The sequence below is a fragment of the Danio rerio genome, chromosome 22 (genome assembly GCF_049306965.1).
Source record: "Danio rerio strain Tuebingen ecotype United States chromosome 22, GRCz12tu, whole genome shotgun sequence".
In the NCBI taxonomy this organism is placed as follows: Eukaryota; Metazoa; Chordata; class Actinopteri; order Cypriniformes; family Danionidae; genus Danio; species Danio rerio.
The window spans coordinates 10,305,001-10,321,662 of NC_133197.1; the positions used below are offsets into that span (position 1 = coordinate 10,305,001).

Below are 16,662 nucleotides of genomic sequence, written 5' to 3' on the forward strand. Positions count from 1 at the left end.
GCAGCTGGAAGGGCATCCGCTGTGTAGTGTGTAAAACATATGCTGGATAAGTTGGCGGTTCATTTCGCTGTGGCGACCACAGATTAATAAAGGGACTAAGCCGAAAAGAAAATGAATGAATGAAATTTTCGGTGGCTGAAAATTTGGTGCTTCTTTAATATTAACACACTTTTAGATTGTTGCACATTCCTGCTGTGTGACTGGCTCTTAGATCAATATAAAGTAAAGAAAAAAAGTCCAGAATCTATTGTTATTGACATGAATTTTATCCATATTCAATATTATATCGTTTATCGGCCCAGCCCTATTATGAATTGTGATCACTTATATATAAACATATTAAGTATATATCGTAAGTAATGCAATTCATGTTGTCTTTCTGTTTCAGTGTACTTAAGGAAGTTAGCTGATGATGAATGTCCACTTTTCCTGCGTCTGTGTGCTGGACCCAATGAGAAAGTCCTGAGTTTAGTGCTTAAAGAGAATGAAACCGGGGAAGTGAATGTGAGTAAATCTATTTCTCAAAGGAAATCAGTGCCTTTGTGTTGTCACATGGAAATAATTATTGTTAAAACAAACCATTGCAAGTGAATAAGGTAAAATTAACTCGTATTTCTGGAGTTATACCCCTACTTCCCCAGTTGATTGATCACAATAATGCTAACAAAAATAAGTTTTCTATTTCTGTTATATTTAGATATGCAAATGAGACAATGTTTTATTAGTTATGTCCTATTTTCCATACAGTTCTGGCACAAAAGTATTTAAAGTCAGGATCAAAATTCTTGTTTGTATTTTTTCTTATTAAAGATTTTTTTCTCTTCATAATTCAGAAAATACTTTGAACAGAAAAAAAATGATATATATTTTACATTTTGTATATAATTAAGTATATTTTCTATTATAAAGTGCTGCTAAAGTGGATGTTTAAGGCTCAGGAGACTGCCTAGAAACTTGGAAACAACGTTATAATAATATTTTTCATAATTAAAATCTAAAGTACTGAGTTGCAGTTGGAAGGGAATCAGCTGTGTAAAACATGTGCTGGAGAAGTTGGTGGTTCATTCTGCTGTGGCGACCACTGACAAATAAAGGGACTATTCCGAAATTAATTAATGAATGAAATGTAAAGATGCAATTTGAACAAATTTAGCAGAAGAAATGCTTAAAGGTGCATTACTGCAGGACTGGCCTACTGGTATTGGAGTCCAAATTCAAATGATTGGATATCCAACAATAACTTAACGCAGGTTGCCAGATCGACAACAAAAACAGAAGCAAGTATTTGGCTTAAAGGATTGAACTCAAGTTTAAAGGATTGAACTCAAGTCAAAAGTTTGTCTTGAGGAAAGGAAAAACAACCCACTATTTGATGTAAAAACAGCCTTACACTATAAACTGCTCAGCTAATGTTTACGTTAATAATAATTATTTTATTTGCAAATTTAAAACCACCTGATACATTTTTTTATAATTCTGAATCCGCTTCTCATTTTGGAGGCTGCTACCGTCCTCTGGAGGTTGTTTTTTTTTTTTGTCATGAGCCCATATATTGAGGCAGCCATCATGACTGACATAACATCCGCTGTGTTTTCCACCAAGAGAACTTGGGGTGCTGAAATATAACATCGTAATCTGGCAGTGGGCAGGTTATCGAGACCAAAACAAAGACAGATATTCCCACACAGAACGCACATTTTTAAAGGAGAATAATTGACTTTACTTTTGTTTTGTTTTTTGTGTTTATACAATTATGTTCACAGTTTTTAAATGATCTGCAAACATATTAAGGTATTTCATGCTTTAGAAGACTCAAAAACTCCCATACAGCACTGTATTTTGGATTACAACAGACTGTAAAAATCTATAAAGAGCCAAAATCTCATAATTGACACGTGAATGAAAAGCTGTTTTGCCTGTAGTGTCTTGTCTTATAGGTATACACACAGATTTAATGTATTTATGATAATATTCGTCTTGCAGTGGGATGCGTTCAGTTTTCCTGAACTCCAGAACTTCCTGCGGATTCTCCAGCGGGAGGAAGAAGATCACGTCCGGCAAATCATACGCCGATACACTCTGGCTCGTGATAAGATGAAAGAGGCTATGAAGAACTTCAGCAAGCCTGGCTGAATGAATCTGTGTTTATACCTCACAAACAAGAGAGATCGAGGAGGAAACAAGGCTTATTACTGTCTGAGTCCAAAGAGTGTGTGAAAGAGCCCTTCGTCCTACTGTGGACATAATGAGGGTTGAAAGTGAAATGCAGTGAGCGAGAGAAGAGATGCGTGTGTTTGAAGCATGACTGTTGAGTGTGACTTCACACTGGAGGAAATGCTGCGCTCGTAGCCGTAGATCCAGTGGAGAGATGTCTTCCTGTGGAGAATCTATATATCAGTGCAGATTACAGAGTATTTTCAGCACCATTTAAACTTGTCATAGGAAATTAAACGAGGATTATTTTAATATCTGTATCAAAATGCCACCTGTTAGTGACACAGTAACTTGTCATATTTTGAAGCTCCCATGTATATATTTGGATGTTTGTTGTCAATTATTCTGAAAATAGATACAAATAAACTATTTTTCCCTTTAAAATGACTGGTTTTGTTCAGTTCAATTATTACATTTTATATATATATATATATATATATATATATATATATATATATATATATATATATATATATATATATATATATTAATTAAATTTTTTTTTTTTTAATTTAACGTGCAACATTTTGAAAAGTGCATCATTTTCACATAAGCGAACGGGAACTAATTTATAGTTTGTCATTTGAAAAAAAATGTGTGTGTGTATATACATACAATTTGATGTAGATTTTTTGTTTAAATGGTAATATAAAAATGTGAATTTTTTCATAAAAATATTTACATTGAAATAATTAAATAACAAGTAAAATAAAAAAAATAACAAATCAAATTAAATAATAAAATAAATTATAAAGTTTCCCAGTATTTGTTTGCGGTTGGAAGGGTGTCGGTGATGTAAAACATGCTGGAATAGTTGGCGGTTCATTTTACTGTGGTGATCTCCATATAGAAACTAAGCTAAAGGAAAATTGATGAATAAATTATAAAATATATATTTTAAGAATGTGTGATTGAAGTATGCACAACAGTATTTAATTAACAATCATAAATATATAATATAGTAATAATATTTTTAAAAGATATAACATATTGTTAAAATATCAAACGTTTATACATTTACTAAAATATTTAGTTAATCGGATATTATTTCGAGAGATCTTTTGGACCAGTGTTTCTCAACCACATTCCTGAAGGCCCACCAGCACTGCATGTTTTGGATATCTCCTTTTTCTGTCACACCCATTACAGGTTTTTCAGACTCTGTTAATGAGCTGATGATCTGAATCAGGTGTGTTTGGTTAAGGAGATATGGAAATCATGCAAAGCTGGTGGTCCTCCAGGAACATGGTTGAGAAACACTGCTTTAGACAAACCTTTTCAAAGGACAAAACACATGTATAATTTGATACCGATTTTTGGTTTAAATGTTATATATATATATATATATATATATATATATATATATATATATATATATATATATATATATATATAAAAAATTTTTGGATATATATTCATACTGAAATAATTCAATAATACATAGTTAATTAAAAATAATGTTAAATAATTTATTCATTCATTTTCTTTTCAGCATAGTGCCTTTATGAATTAGGAATCACCACAGCGGAATGAACCGCCAACTTATCCAGCATATGTTTTGGATGCCCTTCCAGCTGCAACCTATCACTGGGAAACACTCATACACTCTCACACACACACATACACTACGGACAATTTAGCTTACTCAATTCACATATAACTTGTCTTTGGACTGTGGGGGAAACCGGAGCACTCAGAGAAAATCCATGCCAAGACAGGGAGAACATGCAAACTCCACACAGATATGCCAACTGATACAGCTGAGGCTTGAAACAGCGACTTTCTTCCTGTGAGGCAACAGCGCTACCAACCCTATATAGTGTTATATAATATTAAAAATACATTTTCTCAAATTATTTAATTCTATTAAATAACGTCTTTTTAAAAAGCGACAATAAAACGAACTCAAATAATATTACATTAGGCAAAACATGACTAAAAAATTACTGTTATTTTGTAAAAATTGTTAACTTTTATTCTATCCGTACTCCTGTATTTCCGGTTTTATCGGGAGCGGTTGAGAGTGTCGTGATTCACTGTCTGATCAGCAGCGGCTCGTTTGTGACTTTGCACACTCAATAAATCTGACCAAAGCAGAAACAATTCGCACCATTTCCGCTGCTTTGCATTATTGAACACCAAAAGACTTCATTCAGGTAAGTGTCATCATTATTAAGAGTATTATGTTGAGTTAAAGACAAAATCGCAGTAGGACATTATGAAGATGTTAGCCGTATTAGCAGCAATGCTACATGAATTTAGTCAACTACAAAATACACCAAATAAAAACAGCGTTGTTTACTATTACAAAACTTACGTAGAATGATCGTGTTAATGAAATTCCCTCAAATTAAATCTTGTTTCTACTCATTTTATATGCTGACATAAACAATATGTCCTCTTTCTAGATGCTAGTGCTAATGCTGAGGTAAAAAAATCTGTTACATAAAATATTATGTCAAGTATTCAGTTATTATGACTCTAAAGCTCATTTTACCCTTTTATAATTGGTTTAACTCGGTGAGAAAGCACATTGCACAGATTTCACATGTCATAAAAAGTTGCCATATTTTAACATGACTGTCACTATTATCAGCTTCATGACAGCAGCGTGTCAATTATTAACAGTATGGGTTAACTAACAGTCTGTTTTGGTCTTCTTTCAGAACTGAGCACCCGTCCCAGTGTGACCCGACCAGGAGGAGAATGTTTTGCGGTCCATGATGGGCGGCAGCGGGTCTAAAGGTAAAGGCTATTGGCCATTTTCAGGTTCAGGTGGTGGGGATGAACCAGCCAAAGAGGGCCAGGAGCAGAGCCTGTCCCGGGTGCGCAGCATCCGAAATGCGACGCCATTCGTGTTTACCAGGAGGAGGTAAATATAACCACAGAATCTGACATGTGATTTCCTGACCGCATAACTGGACCGCTGTGCAGTTGTGCTGTGAGATAAACAGATAGGGAAAAACATACATTTAACACAGTTTCACTACACATTTTGGAAATGACTAGCCAAATATTTGAGGTAATTGAACCTTTAATGTTAAGTAAAGGTTAAAGTACAGTTGGTATGGTAAGTTATTGCAAAATAAAGCCTGATAGGGTAGTCAGAGCTTGTATTTTACACTGGTGACTGGCTGACTTTTTATTGTTTTTCTCTCATATAATATAAGATGGTCAATATTGGTGTCTACATATTATAAAATATACAAATAATATTTTATATACATGCATATGAAATGGAAATGACTTTTATTGAAAAAAAGATAAAACATGGGTTAAATAACAATTCACTGTCATATATTGTGTATTTATGTAAATAATGTGTGTGTGTGTGTGTGTGTGTGTGTATATATATATATATATATATATATATATATATATACATTTATGTACAAATTGAAATTTTTTTTCTGATTAAAAAAGGAGTGATCCTGCAAAATTGTGTTATTTAATATGGTTAAAAAAATTAAAGGATAGAGACAGGTTAAATATAAAAAATGGCAATTAATGTATATGTTTATGTGTATATGGGGCTGCACTGTGATCCTTATATATAAAAAAGTTTTTACACTTGAATTAGGCTTCTTCTAGGGTTGGGTTGAAAGACGATGCCATCATCCATCGCCGATGGCTGACAGACATAACGTTGCTAAGCAGGCATTGCGATCCCTACGCCCCGCCCCCATTGCAGCAACCTGCTCATGAAAAATACACACTCCGGCCCCATTTGCACTAATACGTCTCAGTTCTAAAATGACATTGTAGAACAAAAACGATCCTTGTCTACACTGCTTTTTCACCTAACATTTCTGAAAAGCTCTCCTTCCACACTATACCACTGAAAACGCACATCACGTGTCCACACACACAAACACACACAGTCATACGCTCCAGCAGTCTTGAGTAGTAAACACCAGAGAGCAGTGCAAGCTGGACAGTTTATCAAGGATGTACCGCTGGATCACTTTTCACTACAGTTGTTAAACGTGATATTTAGTTAATCTTCAGGTAACTTGTCACAGCGTCAGTACACTGCTTCAAACTTTCGCTTTCACACTTGTACTTAGTAATTTTAGCGAGACCTCAGATACTGATGGTTGGGCACCTTTTTAACCAACCAAGTTTATCGACGCCATTATAATGACACAGATTATTCTGCCTATTCATGCCAGAGTCCTGCGGAAAAAGTGATTGGCAGGTGGTAATTTGTGTGTAACTTATCTTAATTTATTTATTATTTGGTTATGGGTAAAACAAAGACCATGCGGGTCTGGCAGTTGAATTGGTAAGCTACAATAATTAATTAGTTCTGAATTCATTATTTATAAAAAACTAATTCATTGCCGCCTACGGCGACGATGCCATCGTTTTTTTTTTTGCAATGTTTCATATTAGACATAAAACAATGCCAAATTGGTCGACATCGCCCAACCCTAGCTTCTTCTTTAAATAATGATAGAAATATGTAATTTTTATTATAGTTTTGCTAAAAATAGATATTCCAGTATACTTGAAAATAGATTCATGGTATGCAATTCATACAATTATATCATCTATCATCAAGTAACCACTCAGAATCACATGCTTCTTTTGGGTTAATCAAAAGTAAAGTGGGTTTTTTTTACAAGTAGTATTTTACATGATTAAATGTGTATAAAAATTGTTCCACATGTATGCGTTTCATTAATCAATAATCATCTTTTAAAGCTCTTTGTACTTTGACGAGGACGGCGACCTGGCCCACGAGTTTTACGAAGAAACGGTAGTAACAAAAAACGGCCGCAAGAAAGCAAAACTAAAACGAATCCACAAGAACCTCATACCTCAGGTCAGTCAGCATGGGAATATTTAGGTTCGGTTGCCTGCATGTTTATATTACTTTCAATTATAGCATTTAGATATTCATGAAAACTGTTTACGACTTGTTCCGTAGGGAATCATCAAGTTGGATCACCCGTGTATCCACGTTGATTTTCCAGTCGTCATCTGTGAAGCCTGATGCCGTCGGTGACCTCATGCGAAGAATCCGTCCTCCCTCATTTTCCTCCCGACCGCTGGATCCCGAACACGCTTGCTGTGTAGCGCCCCCATGTGTCCTGGAGGGCTGAACGCGTGTATGTGGAATCCCGGCAAACCCGGCCGCGAAACGCTCCGGCTGTCTGAGAAGAGGCTGCGGCCTGACAATGATGTCCTGACTTTTTTCGTTTTCTTGTAATCCTCCACATGTATGTCTTGAAGACTATTATGGGCTGTACATCCAAGACACTAAGTGTGGTTTGTATACGAGTGTATGGCTGTTAATGTTTGTATGTGACCATAGAAATAGAGAAAATTTTGCGATGTTTGACTTTTATCAGGAGCACATCATGATGGACTCTTCTAGAACGTTGCAAATTTAGACGTTCTAAAAGCCATGGTTGTGTTTGAATGCTTAAATCAAAGGGCATTGTATACCAAGCAGAACTCCAGAGAGGATTTTCGTAGAGGTAACGTCGTTAGGGTTAGTACAAAAAAAAAACATAAAAACTACAGCCTGACTTTTGCATGTAGTTCCTATAGACCTGATTCTGCTTTCTTTTCAGCCGGTAGGGGAGAATCAATGGCTGTTTACTATGCTGTGATTTGTTTGTATGCTGATGGGATGATGGAATTGCTGCCGCTCTTTGATTGGACGGCTGAGGCACTGACTGACACGGTGCTGCCAGTCACTGTGAGAAGCCCCGCCCCCTCACACTATTGTGTCAGTCTTTATTTATTACAAATAAAATGACCAGATGGCATAAAAAAAATACCACGTGTAAATGCGCATCAAATCGTGTGTGTTCTGTCAGTTTAGTAGTTTAAAGGCAAGGACACGCTAACAGTGGCGGATTTAGGCATGGGCAATATGGGTGACCGCCCAAGGCGGCATCTTGCTGTTGGTGGCACGGGGAGACAGTGCAAAAAAGTTTGCCCCAGTAAAAGCTTTGAGGGACAATTTACTTTATGCAAGTGTATTAATTTAGAGAGGTAATCCCAGAATAAAGATGCTGGGGGTCGTTCACATTTAGCATCTTTTGCATGCGCAAGTTTGTTACTCTCTGTGTGCACCCAAAACAACTCTGGCGAAAGCAAACGGATGCATGCAGAAAACCATTCCGGCGCACCTCACATGCACTGCTCCAGCTCCCAGTATTAATCCTGGTTATTAGCATTCACGCTGATAAAATATGTGAATTTGGAGCAACAGGCTTTTATGCAGAGATGTTGACATGCAGGAAGTTTTGCAAGTCGACATATCTTATTTTGACTAAGCATGGCTGTGAAGCAGAAAGGAGTGATAATGATTCAGGGACAAAAGACTTAATAACATTAATTCTCGGCCATGGGTCGGGTCTAAGACAACACATAATTCTAAAAAAAGTTTTTGTTATATTCTATAGAATTCTAATAATTAATATTCATGCTAAAGATGTCTTAAGCGATCTAAGGATATCACTTCAGTTGTGTTTTTACATTGTTTTCCAGTTACATTTAGGATTGATTTCTGTTATTCATTTATAATAATAATATTAATAATAATTGTGTTTATAATAAATATAAATAAATTGTTCAATGTAATGAAAATAAATATGTATTATATTGGGGGATTTATGTCTATATATCTATGGTTGTCTATGGCGTCCTTCGCCCAGGGTGCCATTTAAAGTAGAACCGCCACTGCATGCTAAGTCAATCCTAAGTACAATCGCTAGCCAAAAACAGATGTGTTGTCTTACGTCGGCCATGTCTGGACTTGCAAACTGAGACATAAAATCCTGAAGTACAAAACGGAAAGAAGGTAGCATGAAGGACCACTATCACAGTACATGTCAGTCACCATGGAGGGATTCGCTCGTATAAATATGTCTAATAATTCATATCATCTGCAAATATTTGACAAATGCAGCTAAATAACAGCGAGCCTCTTTGTGTTTCTTCTTAGCTTAAATCTTTTGCTTGTATTCATCACTTTAATTCAGTTCTTGCACTCTGATTGGTTGCTGAATAATGCTTATTCTACATGCTGAATTGGACCAACTCACTCCGACAAGAGGCGACTTGTATATCGCACTAAACCACATGTCAACGTCAGTTCCTGGAGTGCCACAGCTCTGCACAGTTTATTTCCAACCATAAATAAACACACCTGATCAAACTAGTTTAGTCCTTCAGTCTGGTTTGAAACCTACAGGTAAGTGTGTTGAAGCAGGGTTGCAACTAAACTATGCAAGGCAGTGGCCCTTCAGGAACTGAGTTTGACTCCCGTGCACTGCTGAAGGGACCCTCACATGTCCCGATACTGCCCAATAGCCCATCGTTGCTTGTGTCCTGGCTTCAATAGTAATTTCAATGAAAATTGAGTGACAGGACATGATTTTTTTTTATTATGTTTTTATGTTTAATATGGCATACATTTTGATGCTCAGGAAGTGTAATCATTTGGATAATTTTACTGAAGTATAATACTTTGTATTAACTAAAGTAAAGGTAAGAAATTTTAGCTGCCATTAAAAAAGTAAATGCAAATTGTGAACAAACCCTTCAATGTTCAATAGAAACAAAATTCATGTAAAATACTTGAGTATTTTTTTGTAAACTAAGAATATTTCAGATGTATCTACAATTAAGCAATTTTGCTTGTACAGTTTTGATGTCCAGTGTAGGTCAGTGTGTTTTAGCGATGTTCTACAAAAAGGTCTAGATTTTCACTGCTAAACATTCACCCCAACATGAGCAAAACCAATATTTATAAACAGGTTTATCAATGTTAAGTTTAATTAAATTCCATCCACAACAGCTTTTTTAATCTTTCCTAGAGTTCCCATCTTTCCCTCCTGCCGTCTGTTTTTCCCAGTTGTCCTTTAGTTGAACTCTATTGTACTTTACTTTCCACAGGCCTGAACTCATCCTTTGCTTCATTTCCTTTGTTCCATTAACAAACAGGAACTGAAGGAATCTTTTATCATTCCAAGGACTGTTTTTCCACCAATGCTAATCTCTGAACTGGACAAAGAGACTTGCGGAAACAGAATACAACCATTCGAGTCTGTGTAAGACAAATTAGGATGTTTGCCAAGTCAACCATCACTATGGTTGGCAATTCAATAGGAAAGAAAATGTTAAACCTGCTAATGCCAAGTATTAGACTTGGCAACATCTTCCCCCACTGCACTACAGACATGATTTGTGAAATCCGAGACTTGTGCTAAGTACCTGCAAATGATAAAATGAGCTAATGCATCCCATTGTAGAGACTAATGGGTGTGATTTATTGATTGAGGCCAGGAGGCAGCCACCTAGCAACCACTCAGAACTTGCTAGTTAGCAAATAGCTTTGAGGTAATAATCTCTTCAAGCATTGTAGCAAGAAAATGACGTTTAGCTTTTATTGAGGAAAAAAGAAGAGCTCATCGTTATCTTGTCTTTGGTACAGTATGATGTTGTCATGCTCATATAAAACTGCATTCCATGTCCTTGAATTCATCCTTAAGGAACCACTGTCTCCCACCCATGCTCCAAACTGGGACGTCAATTCCCGCTTGGATTTCTGAAGACCAGCTATAATTTCCTTGGAGGAGCCAAAAATGAGCAGTGATGGCTTTTAGATGGTGTGCCTGGGGGCTCGTAATCTCTATCATATGACTTACTCAAAATGCTTCAGTGCATATGAAATAACTTTCTATCCCAAATCTGCACTAAAACGCCCACGTTAGAATCAGCCTCTCTGACAGTTTTCCATGGGAGCTTCCATCCATCTCAAATGTGCAGCTGCATTTAGCATTAAATATCTAGCATTAGCTGTCGGTATTTAGAGCGTGAGCTTTGAGGTTCAGTTGGTGGATGCTGAATGCCCCTCATCTATGAATTATGTTCTACTACAATAGTTTTGGGGTTATTTAAGATTTGTTGCTTTAACCTCTCTGGTTCTATATGTGCAAGTCTAGGTGGGATTTAAGTCAGTGTCTATGGCATGAAGCTTGGAGAAAAATGTAGGACGGTACATGATTTTATTCTTCAGGAATTGATTGGACTGTTGGAAGATGGGGATTGCTAACAAATTGAAGGAGGATTGACCAACAGATAAAAGTGACGGCGCCCTCATATCCCTGCCCAAAAGGCAGTCCATGTGAGCCGAATTGAAGAATTTTTTTTGAAGGGACATGGAAGATTAAGGTATTTGATAAAAGATTATGAGGGTAAATTTAATTTGACGAGATAAAGAAGTGCACAGATACATTGTGTAATGTAATGTGTGTATTTTTATAGCCCATTTATCGTGTATGGCCATACACTCAAAGTGCTTTTTAATCATTAGGATGGTCTCTCCACACCACCACCAGTGTGCAACATCCACCTGGGTGATGCGACTGCAGCCACAAGACAACGGTGCCAATGTGTTCAACACATTCCAGCTATTGGTGGGGTGGATAGAGAATGACGGAGCCAATTCAGTGGATGATTGGGAGACCATGATGGGTAAGGGCCGATGAAGGAAATTTAGTCAGGACACTGGGGTCACACCTCTACCCTTTACGAGAAGTGCCATGGGATTTTTAATAACCACAGAAAGTCAGGACCTTGGTTTAACATCTCATCCAAATGAAAGCGTTTACTGACAGTATAGTGTCCCCTTCACTATACTGAGGCATTAGGACTCGCACAGACTGCAGATTAAGCGCCCCCTGCTGGTCTCTAACACCACTTTCAACAGCAACCTAGTTTTCCCATGTGGGTGCCCATCTAGGTACTGACCAGGCTCAGGCCTGCTTAGCTTCAGTGAGTAACCAGTCTTGGGCTGCAGGGTGATATGGCTGTTTATAACCATCGCTACTATAGAAATATAAAATTAAAAAAAAAAAGCTAAATTTAGATTTTCTCCTGACTGTAAGGCTTGTGCACCCTAGGACATCTTTCGTGTTTGATAATCTCTAATGCTGGCATTTAATGGCATGTGATTTTGGTTAATTTTTTTGGTTTGCCACATGCACCACATTAAAAATTGGTAGACAAATAAAATATTCACGTTAGTTTATGTGCCTTAAGCTGAATTGATAGTAAAAGACACCTTGGTGGCCCTAAAGAACAGGACAGTCTAACCAAGCACACAGCCCACACAGATAAAAACTCATAGAGATCTATTATTACTCTCAAAATAGGACAGAATTACACATCCAATTCACATAATTTTTTTGTCATGGCAGGTATAACTTTTTTTCCAGCAACTTTTATGCAGGTGTTTATGTCCTGTAGTGACGGAGAGTTAATCCGGTGTCGAAAAAGTTTACACACTAAAACATGAAATGAAAAAGCGTGTGGATGACAACTACTGTACAGCAAGTGAGTGTCCGAAGTTTAAAAATGTACAGCGCCACCTTGTGTACTGGAGCGTTTCTGCTTTTCATTAAATGACATTTAATGTCAAAGTGATTACATGTGCACATTCACTCTACTCATCGCCAATAAAAACAGTTTTGGCATGAATGTCGAAAGTATGCTGGAGATACACATCTCTGTTCATTGTTCTTAACAAGTCTGCTAAAGACCATAGCCTTCAGCTTCAGTTGCTAGTGTGCACGGTGTGATTCAAACCAATGTCTCTCCAATTGGAGCCAAGTACCCTGACAAGCGTTGTAAGGAACTTAATCTACTTGCAAACTCCTACTAGTTGGTCTCCAACTCCCATCCAAGAAATTGAACCAATGTTAGCCCCTGCTTCAGCTCACAGTTCCCTAAGTAGTATTCAAACTGTTGTCTTTAGAATGGGCGACAAGCACCTTAACAAGGATGCTAAATAACATTGTCTCGAGCTTCAATTATGCTGTGATTTGTGGTCAGGAGAGCGATGTCTATCCACACAGCTCGTGTTCTACTCACCTCAAAATGCTCACTTGCATTTGGGTCAATGCATCAATGTTACCCCTCCAGTTTTAGCTCAGTCATATTTAAATACTTGCTGCCATGCTAACAAGCATGCCAAACACTAGCATTACTAGCATGCCTCTTGAGACTTAGAGAGTTAAGTTTTACCTGCACAGATGCTAGTAGCTTGCCTGATGTACTTTTACAATAAATATTCAATGTTAGCTGCCAAGTACTCCACACTTTTTCAGATGTTTTTTTTTAATATTGTGCAGTACTGTAATAATCTTTCTGTATTTTACAAGCGTGCGCAAGCCCTTTCCATCAACACGGGCTGGTCCTCTAATTGCTTTCAGATGATTCCCAATAATTGAAACCTCAGGCTCATTAAGCAACGACGATCATGTATTTCAAATATTTAGCCGTTCGCAGAGGAATGTTCCAAACTCTCAGTTGTGCCATAAATGTTCCTTTAGCCTATAAATTTTGCTTTATGGTAAGATTGTAACAGAAAATAAACATCCCCCAAATGGCTCCTATTTCATAATGGGTTTGTTTAGACAAATTCAAGCAACACTTTTCAATGACGTGTCCTTGGGTATGGGCATTGACGCACAGCAGCCTGATTCTTGCTGTGCCAGGAGTCCATGTCCTGCTGGCACTGCTGACCTTCCTTCCCTTACGAACTGTCCTCTGTACTGTCCAACAGAATCATGAGCCCTGTGAGAGAAACTGGCTGATCAAGGGGAAATATTCGTCCCCGTCCTGTTCGCTGAAACCTGGGTCAGTGAAAGTGTGACATTAGCTGACTTAAAGCCCACATTTTAAACCTGAAATATTTGGGCGATGTACTAGAAAAACCTTTTCTCTCTCCCTGGGGCACAAAAGGAGCTAGATTAGTGTGCAGGCTGATATTTTCCTTACTAAAACAAGATTGAGGTAAATGTATATCTTGAAAGATTTGTTAATAATACCTCATGTCATTCCAATTCTAAAAAAATCAAGTGGAACGTTCTGTCAATGTCTTTGGTTCCTTTTCTGGGATCGTTGCTGTCTATGGAGGATGAGGGAGCTCTCTGATTTAATCTAAAATATCTTCATTTATGTTTAGAAGATAAACAAAGGTCTCGGGATTGGAGCGACATAAGGGTGAGTAATTAATAACAGAATTTTCATTTTTGTGAACTAATACTTTAATTATAGCAACAGCAATGAATTTGATTGATTGAACTATATTTTAATAAAGTATTGTTATTAAAAATGCCAAAAATTGGATCATGGTGGGGCCAAGTAGGAGCGCTCACTCTGATCCCTGAGCTCTGCGAGGGTTGTGGAAATTCCAAATTGAACTAAATCAAACAATAATAAAATTGGCTTAAGATTGGCAAGGAAAATTCGGCACATGCATCCATCAGCAGAACTTGGGAATTTAAAAAAAATACTAATAATTTAATATTAATAATTTTATAAGGTATACTATGTTTTAAGGAACTAAAACGTCTATTGTTTTTTATGTGTCAGTTTCAGAACAGCTTGCGTGCATTTATTCGGACTTCAGTGTTTTCCTATTCGTTTTTCAATAACGTAGCATGTTATTGCTGAGCTGTAGGATTTTAAAGATTCGACCTCTTTCCTGTTGTACTTACAGGTCTCTGTTCTTTGCTTTCTCTGCAAAATCCCCAGAAAGTAGCTCCTGCGTCAGCAAAAGGAGAGGAAACTATGGAGGCATCAAGAGCAGCTCAGCTGTGTTTACTGGCTTCGTCAAACATAATGACTGCTTCGCTCAGACATAGGAGGTCCACTATCGATCTTCTGATTAGCGAAGACAGAACTGATTGATTTTTACTCAGGGATTCGTCACTCTAAACAGGCTTTTTCCAGTGATGTCACTGTTTAAACAGTGAGCTACATTTTTATTTTTAGGTGAGCATTTGTGCTACACACTTCAAATATTCAAATTTGATCACAGCAATTAATAGCATTAGGGTTTTAACACCTCAAGCACCCTTAGCTATCTCTATTTTATAGCATATTTAATAAAATGTCAGTGTGTTTGATTACATTTCTGGAATTTTGAACTTTTACAGAAAAGTTAGTCTCAACTGGTAGAAGTCTTGAAAATACCATCCGTCTGTGATGGTGAAGATGTGATAGGTGGGTGTGGTTTGAGGCTCTCCCTCCTATTATGTGCAATCTTCTCACTGGTTCATTTCTGTCCATTGAGGGCAGATGTACGCAAATTTAAATGTGAACACTAAAAACAGTTAAGCAGCTGAATTAAAGTGAGTGTTTATACATACTGGATCAGGTCCAATACGTAGCCGACGTGCATGTGCCAACGGTTGTTGCTAGAAATAAGAATTATTTTTATCAGTTATTAAATTACCCATCAGTGCTATTAACGTATACAAAGGGCCAGAGCAAGCTGAACTGGCGCTCTAGGCAAAGGACGATCACGCAGCAACCCGAAAGAGAAAACGAAAGGGGAAGGGTTGTCGTGGATGAAAGTGAGGGGCGTGTGGGGGCGGTGTCGCGGATAAAAGTGAGGACCGGGGGAGTCGCGGACGCTGCCCTCAGCATTCTCTATGGACACACCGGCCCTGGCTCTACACTTACACAACCCTAAACCCAACCCTCACAGTTATTAATGTCTACACCTACCTTAGCTCTAAACCCAACCATCAATTATTAATGTCTACATCTACTTAAAATGAACCCTTACAGTTATTATTATCTTTTATTGTCTACGGGTACCCAAAATACCTTAAGGCAAGTAATATTACTTTGTGGCCATCTTTGAAACGCCTCTCGGGCAGTATGCCTGGGCATTCTGTTTGAATGGGGAAACATCAAATTCTCCAAAACTACTTGCCAAGCTTACGATTAAATTCCATATTACGAATAACCAACAAAATTAAACGACTGTCTATTTAGTTTCGTTTCTGAATTTTCGTATCACACTAAAATCTGCAAAAACTCACATCTGGTCCAAGCCCCTCTCCTGGAAAAATTGTCATTCTATAGCGATTGCTGATTGGCTCCCGTACTAGAAGGCTAAGCTTGATTCGCCATATTGACTGTTACACTTTTCCTCTTTCAAAAGTATACAAATGACATGTCTTGTGTATTCTATAGTCTTTGACGTACCCCAACCCTAAACCGAACCCTCAGTTATTAACATCTACACCTATCCCAACCCTCAGAGTTATTAATGTCTACCCCAACCCTAAACCCAACCCTCACAGTTATTAATGTCTACACCTGACCTACCCAAACCCTAAACCCAACCATCATAGTTATTAACGTCTACACCTACCCTGACTCTAAACCCAACCCTCAGTTATTAACTTCTACACCTACCCCAACCCTAAAACCAACTGTCTCATTAGCGTTGCAACGTCCACATATTGGACCTGATCTATTACATCACCAGTACTTCAGCAAGGACAACTTGCAATTAGCTCCCCCAAATTGTGCTCCTCAAACAAGAATTATTCTTGCAAAGTAGACTCACAAAAAAATGAGTACTTCTGCCAATGGTTATAGGAACTGCCAAAATGTTCTTTG

At 37.5% G+C, this 16,662-nt stretch overlaps 2 protein-coding genes across 8 annotated transcripts in view; both read left to right on the forward strand.

Annotated features, from left to right (window-relative positions):
• The window catches only part of rassf1 (Ras association domain family member 1), an 18,558-nt gene extending 15,960 nt beyond the window's left edge, over nucleotides 1–2,598 (forward strand). For 6 of the 7 annotated variants that reach the window (XM_017353113.4, XM_073936448.1, XM_073936449.1 and 3 more), the window contains 2 exons: nucleotides 389–504; nucleotides 1,984–2,591. In XM_017353113.4, coding sequence (XP_017208602.1) covers nucleotides 389–504; nucleotides 1,984–2,133 — 266 coding nt within the window. In that variant the 3' untranslated portion in view covers nucleotides 2,134–2,591. Of the gene's footprint in view, nucleotides 1–388; nucleotides 505–1,983 lie in introns of all 7 variants that reach the window. The other variant, NM_001004550.1, reaches the window with a different exon arrangement.
• Nucleotides 2,599–4,216: 1,618 nt separating this feature from the next.
• Nucleotides 4,217–7,732, forward strand: tusc2b (tumor suppressor 2, mitochondrial calcium regulator b). Its single transcript, NM_001002402.2, has 4 exons — nucleotides 4,217–4,370; nucleotides 4,881–5,086; nucleotides 6,922–7,042; nucleotides 7,148–7,732. The coding sequence occupies exons 2-4, from the start codon at nucleotides 4,938–4,940 to the stop codon at nucleotides 7,211–7,213; spliced, it is 336 nt and encodes a 111-aa protein (NP_001002402.1). The 5' UTR covers nucleotides 4,217–4,370; nucleotides 4,881–4,937; the 3' UTR covers nucleotides 7,214–7,732.
• The last annotated feature ends 8,930 nt before the right edge of the window (nucleotides 7,733–16,662 follow it).

Coding starts and splice junctions, on each gene's coding strand:
- tusc2b (NM_001002402.2), top strand. CDS start 4,938: ATGGGCGGCAGCGGGTCTAAAGGTAAAGGCTATTGGCCATTTTCAGGT. Junction 5,087..6,921: donor TTCGTGTTTACCAGGAGGAG/GTAAATATAACC, acceptor CATCTTTTAAAG/CTCTTTGTACTTTGACGAGG. Junction 7,043..7,147: donor ACAAGAACCTCATACCTCAG/GTCAGTCAGCAT, acceptor CTTGTTCCGTAG/GGAATCATCAAGTTGGATCA.